Source organism: Aptenodytes forsteri, unplaced genomic scaffold (genome assembly GCF_000699145.1).
Source record: "Aptenodytes forsteri isolate BGI_AS27 unplaced genomic scaffold, ASM69914v1 Scaffold1, whole genome shotgun sequence".
NCBI lineage: Eukaryota > Metazoa > Chordata > Aves > Sphenisciformes > Spheniscidae > Aptenodytes > Aptenodytes forsteri.
Window position 1 is genome coordinate 1,432,815 of NW_008795035.1, and position 15,079 is coordinate 1,447,893.

Sequence of the window (15,079 nt, forward strand, 5' to 3'; positions counted from 1 at the left end):
AGTTAGAAAAACTCGTGGGTTGAGATAAAAACAGTTTAATAATTGAAATAAAATGATAACAATAATATGATAATAATACACAAAACAGGTGATGCACAGTACAATTGCTCACCACCCGCCGACCGAAGCCCAGCCAGTCCCCAAGCAGCGGCCCCCCCGGCCAGCTTTCCCCAGTTTATGTACAGAGCATGACGTCCCATGGTATGGAATGTCCCTCTGGTCAGTTTGGCTGTGCCCCCTCCCGGCTTCTTGTGCACCTCCAGCCTTCTCAGTTGGTAGAGCATGGGAAGCTGAAAAGTCCTTGACTAGTGTAAACACTACCTAGCAACGACTGAAACATCGGTGCGTTATCAACTTAGTTCTCACCCTAAATCCAAAACACAGCACTGTACCAGCTACTAGGAAGGAAATTAACTCTATCCCTGCCGAAACCAGGACATGCATAGACAGCTTTCTGGGTTTTTTTTATAAGAGGATTTCAGTATTGGACTTCTTATATATATGTTATTAACCAATACGGTGAGCAGATACTTTTTAAACTGCAAAATCAGTTTCTTAGCTTCTGGATTGGCTAAACAATTGATTATTGTGGAATATGCTTGAAATATATTCTTGCTGGGACGTCTGTTACTGGGTTACCAAACAACTGTGTGAAAATCCAGAGTAAAGATGGTTTAAAAAGTGGTGTCATTTTGTGAGGACCTAGTTGTCTGTGATCCTTTTCCTGTTTTATTTTTTTAATACAAGCAGTGAAGGAAGTGGTTTTTATTCTTGTGATATGGTAAATGTTTCTTTTGAAAGCTGCAAACATCTTGTTAGGTGCCATTTAGAAACATGTTATAGGGCTCTTCCGTGTTAAAGTGAATCCATGGATATGAATAATTTATGTTACAGGTTTCAGTGCTAGTGTTTGAGCTGTTTGGCAAAATAAGACTACATGCTTGTTAGTGCTGCAAATAATTTTAAATATTTTTTTTCTTGTTAAACAGGACAAGCGAATTGATGTATGATGTTCTAGATGAATCTTTGAGAAGAGCAGAGATAAATCATAATATTACATATGGTGGGTGAGGTTATTTTATGTCATTGTCAGTATTTGGAAAGATTGAAAATGTGAGTAGTTGATCGTGCTAAAATACATATGCAATACTTCTGAAAAATCTAATTCTATTCTTAATATACAACTGTATTCTTAAGTGTCCAACTAGTAAACGGTAGAACAAGTGATACATTGCTGTACAGCGCAGTTTTTTATCATTGAAGTAAAACATTTTTATTTACTGGGAATTCATCTTGACTGAAAAGCCTCTATCCTATGGTTGCATTGTCCTTGGCCTTAAATACAGAAAGTCAGTTTCTTCATGAAAGCTCTTATTGACCATTGCTTAAGTAGAAATAAATGATAAAAGAAAAATCCTAGTGATACAGCCCTGTTTATTAGAAATGCTTAGATCTTCTTTTCACTGCCCTGAGAAAGGCAACAAAAAGTGTGCAAGAGTGACAGCATCAGTTCTTACAGCTGTGTAGGGCTTTTCCTCTAGCCACAGTTAATAAAAATTGCACCCCGAGAGTTCAGTGATAGTGGTGCCTGTGAAAAGATGTTTTTGGCACACACCTCAATGTAAAATTTCTAGAACATGGTAGAAGACTGTGTAAATTATCTTCTCAGCAGAGAAAGCTGTATTTGTTGTTAGAACAAAGCAGAAGGAATAATTGCACTGTTAAGTTTTTCTAATAAAAAGCTGAGCAATTTATTTGGATTTTTCTTTGCCTTCCCCTCCCCAGGTCTTAATACCTCCCCAGAAACCCAGATCTGATGTTCTAGAACCCTACATTAAGAGCTGTTTCACTATTAAAATAACTAACCCCCCCATTACTCTATTGTTAAAGTAAAGCCCCATAGATGTTGCCAAAGTACCTGTGCTAATGGAATGGAAAGAAAATTGAGACTTTTTTTAAAACAACGCTGAGGAAGGGGAAAAAAAAAAGAACATGGCCCAAAGCTCTAGATGTCTAATGCCTACTTGATGCATATTTTGTAAAGCATTGTGTAAGCTTCACTTCCACTACAAAGGGAAGCTTTGGGGAACTATTCTTTTTTAGTCAATAATACATGAGGAAGCATCTGTCAGACATTTAGTGTATTCAGTTTATTGCTTCTATTCTTTTAGGCAAGAACATACAAGATACTGGGAGGTGTGTTGCCTTATAATACAGACAATTTGCACTTGCAGTTGCTAAGAGTTAAACAGTAAATTTGTTTTAAGCACTTACGGGGCCAAAGCGGGCAGTTTATTATGATTTATACAAGGACATAGAATGTAGGTACGTAGTTTTTGTTCACATACGATAAGCTTTTTATAAAACTTTAGTTGATGATCCCAGATAAAAGAAAAATGTAATTGAGTGATTACTCTTTCTTACACAAAGTCCTTGGTTATTGCATGTTTCTTGCTTCTTGTAGGCAAGTTGTTAATATGCTAGTCTTCCTCAGATTTAGTTTTGTAATGCTTAAGAAGAGTAGGTGGTTGTCTACTGGACAATTTAGTTAGAGACTGAGTTACAAGAACAACTGAAAATTACATCATGATTTTAAATGCCAGTTAACTTGGGGAGAGTAACTTGGTCTGAATCTTTGCCCAGATTGCTGCCACAAAGGATTAATTACTTCTTGTGTGTTGTTCAGTTTACTTCTAGCTTTTTCTCAAACAACTATGCAAAGTTGTTTTTCTTTTTAATAAGGATGTTCTTGGGATGATTTTGGCTGTCGGTAGTAGCTAAGACATCATATGAATTATTGAAAAATATTTTGTCTCAAATCCTTTATAGTTGCCCATTGGCCTTCTAAAGACCGTCCCAGTCCAGTCCCTTGAGCAACTATAGGAGACTTCAAGGTTGGAAGAACTTTAAGGACAGAAAGCTGTATGCACAATGGCAAAGGCTAATAAAAAAATACGTATATACTAAAGGAGATAGTCTTTCATCTTGTTTTTACTTACGTCAGTAGGTACGCTGCAGTTAGATTCAGTGGGGGTGGGACAACAATGCAAGTCCTTGATAGAGCCAATGAGCTTGTTTGCTTGTTAAAAATTTTTGCATTATAGAAGTATTTAATACACACTAATTGCATGTCCTTTCCCTCCCCTGCAGCCATCTTGTTTGAATGTGTCCAAACAATTTATACAATTCATCCCAAATCTGAACTACTTGAAAAGGCTGCCAAGTGCATCGGAAAATTTGTTTTGTCACCCAAAATTAATTTGAAATACTTAGGTAAGGATACCTGATTTCATTAAGATGTTTTTAATTTGATCATAGTAGTATACATTCTCTTATATCATGTCTAATCACTTCTATTCTAGGTTTAAAGGCTCTGACCTATGTTATCCAGCAGGATCCTAAGCTGGCACTTCAGCACCAGATGACAATAATTGAATGTCTGGACCATCCAGATCCCATTATTAAAAGGGAGGTCAGTGAATTTTTAAACATCAAAAATTAAGTTAGTTTTTGAGATGGGTGATAGGTTTTCTAAAATGAGTAGTGTGAAAGGCATATTATATCTCAGTTATTGTGAGAACAGTTATGAACAATATTAATGTGACAAGCTGTGTAGATAAGCAGTGTATTGCATTTAAGACTTGCCAAATGAAGACAGTTGCTCAATTTGGCATCATGCTAAAGTGTTTCTGTTTGCCTGTTTCCTTTTTTGAGTCATCAGAGCCAATTAAATGTATCTTTTGCTTTCTCTTTCAGACTTTAGAGCTTCTCTACAGAATTACAAATGGACAGAATGTAATTGTCATCGTTCAGAAGATGCTTGACTACTTAAAAGAAAGCAAGGAAGAATATGCTATCATCAACTTAGTTGGCAAAATAGCAGAACTAGCTGAGAAATATCCTTTTATTTTTCTGAACTAGCTGAGAAATATCCTTTTATTTTTCTGAAGCTTTGGAGTCAGAGCTCAGGCAAATGTAGCATTTGTACCTTTCAAAGCATCTTTCGTGATCTTTTGAAGTAGGAAGTGTTACAGCTGTGCTTTGTACTCTTTCAAATGCAAAAGAAAATGCATGCAAAAATGACCACAGTTTTTCCTGTATTTCACTGAGAGAAAGTAATGGCACTTGAAATATTTTATTTTGGCTTTGGAGTTTAGCATTAAAATCTTGTATTTTTAAATTAAAACTTTGAAGTCTTACACCACTGCATGGAGAGAGATGCCTCAGTGATACAACTGAGTGCTGTTCTGTAGTTGTGGGAATGATCTTCCTATTGGAGAACTCTTCATTGGTGTATGGATTTTAAGAATAACACATTTTCATAGAAATAAAGAAAAGATTATTTAACTATGCCAAGAAGATGAAAGTGATGATTAGGTGTTTGGCATATGGTGGGCATTGCTGTTTAGACTTGGCATTGCCTGATTTTCTGTATGTATTCTTGTCTGATAATTTGAGTTGTAAGCTCTTTCTAACAGACAGTACAGAGTATACAGGTATTTGTACAGAGTGTACAAATACCATCCTATTTGTACAGAGAGTAGTGTAAAAAAGTCATGCAGTATGCAAAAATAAGACAGTAATATTAATGTTTCTGTACTGTTGAAAATTTCCATTCAGTAAGTGCATTTTCAGGATTTATTTGAGGGAAGGCAGAAGCTAACTTCCGAAGTTAGCAAAGGTTGGTCAAATTTTAAATATATAAAAAACACCAATGTTGCCTTCTGTGGGGTACTTCAAAACGTTTATTGTTTTTCACTGAATCAACAGCAAAATACTGCTGAAAAGAACAGCTAGGCTATCATTGATCAAGTGATACTGGGTAAATGAACTCAAAAGATTATGCTGGAAAGTTAGCATGGAACAAGTGTGAACTTAAAATACAGTAGGACAGGTTTCCAGAGCTAAATCCTTGTGTGAACATGTAACTGTTCCTACTCTGTGAAGTCTACTTAAACTCTTACTTTTCACTCTAACATTTATTCATGCACAACTTAAGATGTACCAATTGGCAAGCCAGCAAATTGCACATAATGGATAGCTGTTAAGTTCATGCGTGGGCTTTTTCAACAGGGCAGTAATTTAAGACTTCTCTACCTGACCGCCAGTTTTCATGAAGTTTACAGGAAACACTTGTAAAAGATAGAGGAATATTTCCTTTTCGGTTACATTGAGCTGATACTTGACCATCAGGCCCCCAACTTACTGGGGAGAGCAAGATGGGTAGCTTATTTGTGGAAAACTTGTTTACTTAGAAAATGCACTAAAAAAGAAAGAAAAAGTTATGCCTTAGCACTTCATTCCTTAACATCTGGACACGCATGCCCCTGACAATGAGTGGTTCATCCAAACAATGAATGCCGTGTTTTCAGTTGGAGGTGATGCTGTGCACCCTGATATCCCAAACAACTTTCTGAGGCTGTTGGCTGAAGGTGAGTAACTCCCCGAATGCTCTGAAGAATTAGACAGGTTCCTCAATCATCTGGCTTTTTTGCTTAAAATGCACTTTGAAATATTTGATGGGAGGTGTTACTTGCATTTCAGGCAAAGTATGTATTGTTTTCTGTCTAGGATTTGATGATGGAAAAGAAGATGATCAGCTACGGATGTATGCAGTGCAGTCTTATTTAGCATTACTTGAAGAGGAAGATGCATTGTATCCACAGAAATTCTTTCAAGTTATGAGCTGGGTAAGGTAGACACATGGTCAACATTGAATACACAGATAGGAGGAAACTGTCAAAGGTGGTGATGTTCTTAATAAATATTTTTTAACTGTTTTATTTTTAGTCATGAATATTCTGTTTTTACTTGAAGTCAAAATAATATGCTGAAATCTATTTTTAGTGACCTCTTTTGGTGCCCAAGGACTACTTAGCTTGTTAGAGTTTGTGGGAAAGCTGACTTGCTCCCTTTAAGGCAGGTGACTATTGGAATGGCTTAGCAGCCACGTGAAGCATGCTGAGAGCCTTTCTGTCTTCATCAGGATTAGGCCAGATGTGGTTGTGAAATGCATTTTTAGCCTTGCAGGTGGCTGGCCAAGTGCTGTGTTAGTATTGTCTGGCACCTGGGTAAGCTTCAGCTTCCACCCAAGGAAGAGGCTGCAGTATGAGCAAATCATGTTTTGTAAGGGCCTAATTGCTATGTTTAGCTTTCTTTTCAAGACAGCTCTCTGATTTTTTTAAGAAGCTAAAAGTTGAAGTCTGCGATGGTAAACACAAAGATAATTTCAAGCCTTTGACATTTAAAACACAAAATGGTAAAGAAATAATTTAGAATGTGTTTAAATAATAGTTTCTTGAATGTGAAGTAGATCTTACTGTGTTGTTATTTAGTACTACATTCTAATTTCAAAACTGAAAGCACTGCTCTGTGTGACTAAATGCATATTTTGTCTGTTCTTTGTGAGTAGGTGTTGGGGGAATATTCCAGCCTTGTTACAGATGTTGATCCAGAAGTTATTTTGACAAAGCTACACAACCTGCTGAAGAAGACTTTTGTTACTTCTGAAACTAAAGTGTGGATAATGGCTGCAGTCACCAAGATAGCATCACGTACCTCCTGTTCGAAAACAGTTGACAAACTAATCCAAGAATTCAGCAGCTCTCTAGACACCTACATGAGACAATATGCCTTTGAATTGAAGCATCTGTGTGAAGACAAAGCCCTGATGAAAAACTTGCTTCCATTTGATGCTAGTTGCAACGACATGGTGGTAAGACAGCTGCAATGTGTGTTCATGAACCTCTTTGTAGTTTGGGGGGGTTGAATATTTTGGTAAAAAGTGTTTTCAAAATGAATTATATTTGACAGTTCTGACTGCCAGTCTTCAGTCTGCTTAAAGTGAGTTTTAGGAAACATACTTTTTCAGGCATATGTGATGAATTGTAATGTTCTACACTGAAAGATAAAGAACCATGGTGTTTAGATAGTAAGCTGGAGTAGCATTTAACAAAATTATGATTTCATACGCTGATTTTTTGTTGGTTTTTTTTTTCTTTCAGGACAAGTTAGGCCTGCTTTAGTGATATGGTACAAATCAAATAATTCAAACAAGTTGTCTCCTATTTAGAAACTACTGATCTTGACATTGAAATGTCCATAATAAATGATGGAAAATATATTGATATTGCTGAGGTTTTTGGGGGCGGGGGGGTGTGAATTCAGTATTTTCATATAACGGTAGGATCAGCCATTTTGGGAAAACTCCACTCTGCTTTTTTTTTCTTTTTTTCTTGTTTAGACCAAAAAATCAATAGCGGAGGAGTTAAGTTACAAATCTCTAGCTCAAAGTCTGTTTCAACATACTAGCTTAACAATTTCTGTTAATACAGCAGCTTTACTGGTAGATATGGGAGATGTGAGACAGAAGATCCTGACTTGCTGATAAAACACAATATCCTTCTGGTAACATCAGGCTCATGTATAGAAAATATTTTCATTGCTTTCTCACTTCTCTCAATTCTGTGTAGGTGGATGCTTCCTTATCTTTTCTGGATGGGTTTGTGGCTGAGGGGCTTGGTCGTGGTGCAGCACCGTATAAGCCTCATCACCAGAGACAAGAGGAGAAACTTTCTCAGGAAAAAGGTGACTGTTAGTTTACTGCTTTTATTAAATAGCTGGTAAATATTAACAAACAATCTAAGTGTACAGTTAATATTATTTCTTAAAGTAATGTTATCTTAATACATCTCTTGTCTGTCGACTTAGCTAGGTTCAACTTAGATTTTAGTTCCACATCTGTCTAGCCGGTATATGTAACTGTTCATTTATCATAGGTTGCTGTTCTGGAGATGAGAACGTTTCTCTGCTGGTCTATGGGATTTGAAATTTATGGGGATTATTAAAGTGAAAGCAAAGGATTTCTTACTTTACTATACTGAGACCTTGACTGTGGAATTATAGTTTGCAATAATAACCGTTGTCAACTTATTTTATGTGACACAGATTACATTTCTTACCTAGTGCAGGTACAGATAAAACAGCAGTATGTGCTTTTATTTATTTAAAAATACCCCAAAACTTTACCTATAGTGCATTTTTTTATTTTTACTTTTTTTCCATGGAAATACTCGTTTACTTTATTATAGCCAGTCACGTAACGATTTCTTTTAGATGCTTCTGAATGATTCACTTTGAGGTTGGAAAGCTTTTCTAAAACATTCCTCGGCTTTACTTAATTTTGAGGAATTAGAAAAATTAGTCTTATACACTGCATTATCTACAATTAAATTATTATTTTTAAAAGAAGATTTTGACTGTGCAGGTTAATGCATACAATAAGTAATATTGTCCATTTGCTTGCATGTGTAGCTTGGCAGAATTTAACACTTTTCTGAGATAACTATAAATTGAGAGTATTACCTCTACAGCCTCTACTTTAAGCCTGCTAGAAAATTCAAAATTTTGGTGGAGGAATGTTGAACAAGGTCAAATATGTTGAAACTGAATATTCTATACTGTTTTTTCCATGCATGTAAAGCCCGATAAGGGATACAGTCTACTGTATGTCAGACTGAGCTCATAATAGTGCTTCATACTGAGGTGTTGAGAACGAAATTGGTGGGTTTTACTGCTGAAGAGCATCTGTTTAGCACTCTGGTGTTTGCAGTGTTCTTAAAATTTTGCAGGGAAGCCATTGTAGGAACTGGATTATGAACTGCTGTTTTTTTCTCGGTAGTCACAAGTACTGATTAGCATCTTCCACTGGTTCATAAATATTCTAGGAGGTAAGATATAGGTGAGGTGGAATATTCAGAAATATTCTAGAAGGGGAGTCCACTGAGTTTATTGAAATTCTTTGTTTATAGATAACTAAATTTATGGGTTGGTAGAGTTTGAATATCTTTATGTGGATGCTGTTTATCACAAAGCCCCTTGGATCTCTGTTCCTTCTTGCTTCTTTATGGGACAGGATGCTTCCTTAGCACTGCCTTCTCCTTTATCAGGAGACTTCTCTCATCCCAGATGCCCAACAGCTTTGCCCTGCTGCTTCACTTTGCTGGGAAGAAGAAACTGTAAGGCTGGGGTGGAGATGAGGGAAAGGGACTGTACCCCTTGATAGTTCCAGGGCTGCAAGGAGAGTCTGCGGTGTGCTTCGTACGTAACGATGACTGTTTATGTTATAGTCCAAAACAATTTTTAGAAGCTGTTCAAACTACATTTTGATTTGTAAAGCATAGCTAAGGTGGCTGGTTCTGAATCCTGATTTGCAAGTCTTTAGTGAAAATGACTTACCACCCAAGGTGTCAAGTGTGTTTGCAAAGCAGGCAGTGATATACGGACATAATACTGTGGACTCAAAATGTTACTTAGGCTCATGAACAAATGGAAAAGCTCACTTATTTAGATCCAATGCAGTACTTCTGTCTACAAATAAATACTAAGCATCGGCAGATGTTTTAGTGATAGGCTGTCAAGTCCCTATTTCTGTTTAATTTCGGTATTTAAAACCAAATACCAAATGAATACGTTTTGGATAAATCCTCTGTGTGTCTAAAAAACTTATTTGAGAACAGAAACATCCATTTTTAATGAGGATAGGATCCTGAGAAGTGCAGCAGTATAGCATATCTATTTTCAAAAGATAGATTTCTTTCTTACCTTTTTATGCCTCATTGTAATTTTAAGATTCTGTCTTGCAGCTCTGAATTTTGAACCTTATGGATTGTCATTTGCTTCAAGTGTGTCCTCATCTGGCATCACCGGCAGACAGTCCCCCACTGGATTATCTTTTGGTTCCGATACGTCTGGTAATAGTGCTGAGACAGGGCATAAAGAGTGAGTTAATTTGTGTTTGAAACGAAGTACATTTAAGCTTCTGTTCTTGTTGGTATCATGTGTCTTTGCGTCTTCATTACATGGAACTAAAAAGAGTACAGTTGAACTTGGAAACCTCCATCATGTAAGAAGAAATTCAGATGGCATCTTCTTTGAAGTAACTAGAAAAAAAAGCTAATGCAGTCAGACTGTTTTTTCCACTTTCTTCACAAAGTACAAATTAAGTGATAGTTAATGCAGTAAAATTGGGATGGGATTACCTGATGATTACATGATTAAGTATTTTTTTTCCTCTGGCTTCTTTCTTTTTCTTACAGGCTACACTTACTTTTTATGGGCTTACAATAATGTGCCTTTTAAGGAAACTCTTTTAGATAAAAGTGAGGCTAAGATTTGCAGTGTAAGATACTCCTTAAGTTTTAGAACACTACAAATAAATTCCATATCCATAGTTTCATTACAAATTATAACTTCATTTATACTCTGGCAAATTGGTATGCAGGAAACCTTGGAAGCTTTTTCAGATTCTTTAACCAATTTGTGTAAGAAAATTTGAGTGAGGCTTTTAGGTGTAGGACTTGCAGCATTTAGCCTGTGTCTGTTGAATTAACTTCTGCTACAGTTCAGGGTGTCTGAGAACATGAACGCTTTTCATAAGAAATAAAAATACTTCCCAGGTCTCTTCTAATTTTCAGTCTTTTACATTAATTTCAGTTATTTTTAAGGAATCAGCAATAGAACTATTTAAATATACTTAGAGATTCCCAGAATCTTTCTCCTGGGGAGAAAGAAAGATACCACGTTGCTTGTATTCACTTTTTAAAAATTATTCAAATACCTTATAAATGTAATCTGAAACTCTGGATGGAGCTGGCAAACACAGTCTGCTACTGGCTGCAGGTGTCTAATACTGACTTAGCATAGGTCTATACTTAGGACTATATAGCCTAGTCCAAGTTTGCATTTGCGGAGTGTTTTAAAAGTAATGAATGACATTGCTACCATAGAACTTCATGCAGATGCAAAAGTGTTCATTTATATTCCACTGCTCGCTGTGTATATCAAAGTACCACAGTTGTGAATGGTGTTTAAAGTAGAGTGTTGGCACGTTTTTGTGAACGTGGTGTTCATACGGTTGATCCTGCTTTGTTTTGTTTGCCTTTTTAGGACAAATACTCTGAAACTTGAGGGAGTATGCAAGCTATGGGGAAAAGAAGGCTATCTTCCAAAGAAAGAAAACAAAGTAGGGAAGGAAAATGAGCCACAAACTGTTTCTTGTGGCCGCTTGTTAGCAGGACAGGTGGGTGATCCTCCTGCATCACGGTCTGATCAAGTTGCCAGCCTCTCTGAGGAAGACAAAGAGAAGCAGCAGTTAGCATCAACTTTGTTTATTGGGCTAGGATCAAATGCTGGTGTCAGTCTGGTAAGTGGTTCTTTTGAGACTTACCAGTTTAAAGTTTATATGTTGCCTTATTTACAGTTACAGATATTTATATGCAAATGGAGACCAAATTAATGTTGTGGTAAAACGAGGCAAAAAAACCCAAGTTGTTGAAAAACTATTGAAAATTACATTTGTAATCTGACAATTTGTGAAGAACCTGGAACAGGTTGCATATTGCTTGATGAAGTGACCTCTGGAGCCGATCTGATTCAGTAACTAGGACTTCCTCTGTTTACATGTTGCGCTTCAAGTTTTAGTCTCAGTTTGCCCTAACAACTGTTCCTTGACCCAACTTTGCAGAGCTGTTGGCATTCATTTGGCAGTAAGGCTAGAGTTTGATGCCCTATGTCAAGACCATTTTTTATTTATATATGGTAATATGCGGAATATCAAAGAATTCACCATTAGGTAATCCTTTTAAGACTGGCATTATCATATTAGCCAGCTCAAATCTTGGCATTTATCACTGGTTTAACCAAAAAATGTTTACCTGTGCTTGTTTTTTAGTAGGAGCTTTTAGTTTATGTTTTAGAGAATCTAGAGTCATTATTCTTGCATAGGCTAATCCAATCCCCTGCAAGAAATACAACAAAGCCTGTTACTGGATCCATTAAAATGTTTGGAATCTTTTTGTATTTGTCCTCTGAATTGGTTCCTTGGTCGTTATTTGTCCTTGCTCACTCTGTTTCATACTGTTTCAACAGTAACACGGTTGCTAGAAACTTCCCCACCCATTTTTTTATTTTTTTTCTCAATACCCTGCAAGAAATACAACAAAAGCCTGTTACTGGATCCATTAAAATGTTTGGAATCTTTTTGTATTTGTCATCTGAATTGGTTCCTTGGTCGTTATTTGTCCTTGCTCACTCTGTTTCATACTGTTTCAACAGTAACACGGTTGCTAGAAACTTCCCCACCCATTTTTTTATTTTTTTTCTCTTTTTCCTTTTCAGATGGGGAAAGTGGACACAGCTACTCAGAAATTCAAAAGAAAATCAAAGATAGATGAGACTCAGAATAGTGAGGAGGTGTCAGACTTCCAACATAGTGCTGCTTCAGATTTTGGTCCCTTACTTGATACAGCACCTATTAACATAGAAGACACTGAGGGAAAGATAAACACAAGGTTAAGGAAGGCCTCCATGTGTTCTTCAGATATTGTAGAAGATAATTTAGCATTTGAAACACCTCAGTCCCTAAAAAAATCTGGGCTGGATGTCAGACTTTCGGATAGTAGGCTGTCACAGTCGTCTTTGTTTGCTGATAGTAATATTGAAATTTTTCAGCCTTCTCCAAGTGCTCAGTGTGGAAGAGCCAGTAAAACACCGTTGGTCCCTTCCTTACCAGAAGAGCTAGAAGAGCTCGCTCACTCTGAAGTAGTGGAACTTTGTCAGAGTGATGCCTTATCTCTGTATTTATGTAAGGTGTGGACAGATAATTCTTTGTTGCTCACCGTTTTTGTTTCAAATAAAACCACTTCTGCACTTAATGCTGTGAACTTAGCGTTTGAAGCAGCAGAACGTTTTCAGGTAAGAAACTTTTGTTTCCATGATATTTCAAATTCACTTGGAACTTCTTGCTTTTTGCTTGCATTTAAGTGTGCAATATTTGGTTTAACGTAATAGCCACGCCTTTTTCCCAAAGCCTTTCCTTAAAACCTGTGGTATGGCTGTTACACACATCCTAAAGGGTAATGAAATAAACCTCAATACTAAACTTAGTGTCATTAGGTATAAAAGTTAGCATCTCACTTTTTTAATTCACCTTGATTTTGTTTCCTACTGCTTGCCTCCATATAACAAATATGATTGATTTTTCAGTTCTGAATTCAGCTTCTTCTGGTGTTTAAGACTGAATGCAAACCTAACCAGTCACACTCAGAATGGTATGACTTGAGTAGCCAAAGAAATCACTCTAACTTTTTTGTCTGGGTGTGACTGTCGGGCTTGTGCATTCATTTGTATTTATCTGATACGCAGACATGATGCAGGTTCTTCCTTCACATAAAATTTGTGTAAGCTTGCTTGAAGTTTTGGGTTTGGCTTTTTTTTCCCCAAAAAAACAAGCAAAATTCAATCCTGGTTCTCATGCATTCAGTTGATGTTGGAGAGGAGTTGGTCAGTTTAGTTTTTGACATTGGCTACGTCTGGGATTTAACTATGGTTGTAAAAGCATGTGAGAGTCTCGATTGAAACTTCACTTAAATAATTGGAAAGCTGTTTAGGAATTGCCTATCGGCATGACTATCCACAGATTTTGCTGAAAGAAGCAGAGAATTTTGAAACCTTGGAGACACTCAGGAAATGGTAACTGGATAAAGAGAATTAAGCAGAATGTTTCTTTTAGAATTGATTTAATGAAGGAACTGCTAATTGGTTCTGAAGTCTTCCTTCCTACCTACCTACCTACCTACCTACCTATTACTGGCTTGAATCAAACCTGTGATGGCATTGATAGAAAGCAGACCTCACCTCTCTTAATGAAGGAACTGCTAATTGGTTATGAAGTCTCCTTCCTTCCTACCTACCTACCTACCTACCTACCTATTACTGGCTTGAATCAAACCTGTGATGGCATTGATAGAAAGCAGACCTCTCATGTCTAGTTTTTCCTTGAAATCCACTTAAGTTCCCACACAGACCACTACCACAGATAGAATCTGTGTTACTAGTTTGTTTGGAGAGGCCAGGGACTGCTGAGTAATCTTGAAATTATTCTTCTTAGGGATGATTTCTCAACTCCTTGCTTTTAGCATATAGCTTGGGGTATGTTGCAGTGTTGCTTGCTCTTATATATTAGTTTATTTTGGGACTGAACTACAGAATTCACGTTCTTGGTCATCAGTTCTTGGTCTGTCCGAACAATCGTTCGGGTGTGGGGGAAGCCAATTGGCAGAAGGAGATCAATTTCTCCAGTGTTTTAATTCTCTCAGAACTTTTGTAGATGTTAATGATTGATTTATCCTCAATGAAAGCTGAGAAATGGCAGTTCTGTTCACTTGCCAAATAGTCCAAGAAAAATCAATTGAAATAAAAGGCACTTACACAATTCTATAGCTGTATCTTAGCCACTTACACAACTTGACAGCACGACTTATATTCTCTATTCCTTTTAAAAAATTATATAGATTTTGGAGAGTCCCACCTACCAGTTTCCTGTAATTGAAGCTCAAAGTGTGGGAAGTTGCCAGAAATGTGTGTGGATGGACAAAATCTGTACGCAGGGAATTCTTTCTGGCTCCGTTAATTACCGGTCAGAGATGGAAACCCGCCTTGAATTTTCAATAACTTTATCATTATTGGACTTCATCAGGTAAATAAAATAAGCTGCAGTTTTTAAAAATGCGTGTACTCAAATAAATATTCGACAAGGGCAGGATGATTTGGGTACTGATTATGAAAATATCAGGCTTCATCTTGAGCAGCTAATTTTAATCTAATTGCGATGACCGTTAAAGTTAGCAAATGGTTATTTATACACTTACAAAAAAGGGGCAAAGTTCCAGGAAGAAGTACAAATCCAGTGAGAACATTGACAGTAGCTGCAGGTTAGAATAGTCTTGGACTACAGAATGCGTTTTTGAGGAGGCTAAACAGAACTGAGTGAACAGAAGGGCATGCTGCTTTAAAATATGGCATAATATAAACACGTCAAACTGAAGTAAGTGATTTGAGTACGGAGACCCATATATTATATGAAAAGACTGATGACTTTTGCGGGGAAGAAGAAAGCTCATTCTGTTCGTTTTTGAACACTGCATTTATTTTAGGAGTAGAAAAAGCAAGTGTTCTTTTTCCAGTAGACTTTTCTGTTTTATAGTGAAACCCACCTAGTTTTCCATAATAAAGTCTGCCT

The 15,079-nt window shown here is 36.8% G+C and overlaps 1 protein-coding gene across 1 annotated transcript in view; it reads left to right on the plus strand.

The window, feature by feature from the left end:
• AP4E1 (adaptor related protein complex 4 epsilon 1 subunit) overlaps window positions 1–15,079 on the plus strand; it is a 44,632-nt gene that overhangs the window by 7,556 nt on the left and 21,997 nt on the right. Inside the window, exons 7-18 of the mRNA XM_019471350.1 lie at window positions 990–1,063; window positions 3,151–3,273; window positions 3,363–3,472; window positions 3,757–3,896; window positions 5,320–5,432; window positions 5,572–5,690; window positions 6,413–6,715; window positions 7,473–7,587; window positions 9,645–9,780; window positions 10,948–11,203; window positions 12,178–12,753; window positions 14,352–14,536. Of these exons, the coding sequence (XP_019326895.1) occupies window positions 990–1,063; window positions 3,151–3,273; window positions 3,363–3,472; window positions 3,757–3,896; window positions 5,320–5,432; window positions 5,572–5,690; window positions 6,413–6,715; window positions 7,473–7,587; window positions 9,645–9,780; window positions 10,948–11,203; window positions 12,178–12,753; window positions 14,352–14,536 (2,250 nt within the window). The remainder of the gene's footprint in view (window positions 1–989; window positions 1,064–3,150; window positions 3,274–3,362; window positions 3,473–3,756; window positions 3,897–5,319; window positions 5,433–5,571; window positions 5,691–6,412; window positions 6,716–7,472; window positions 7,588–9,644; window positions 9,781–10,947; window positions 11,204–12,177; window positions 12,754–14,351; window positions 14,537–15,079) is intronic.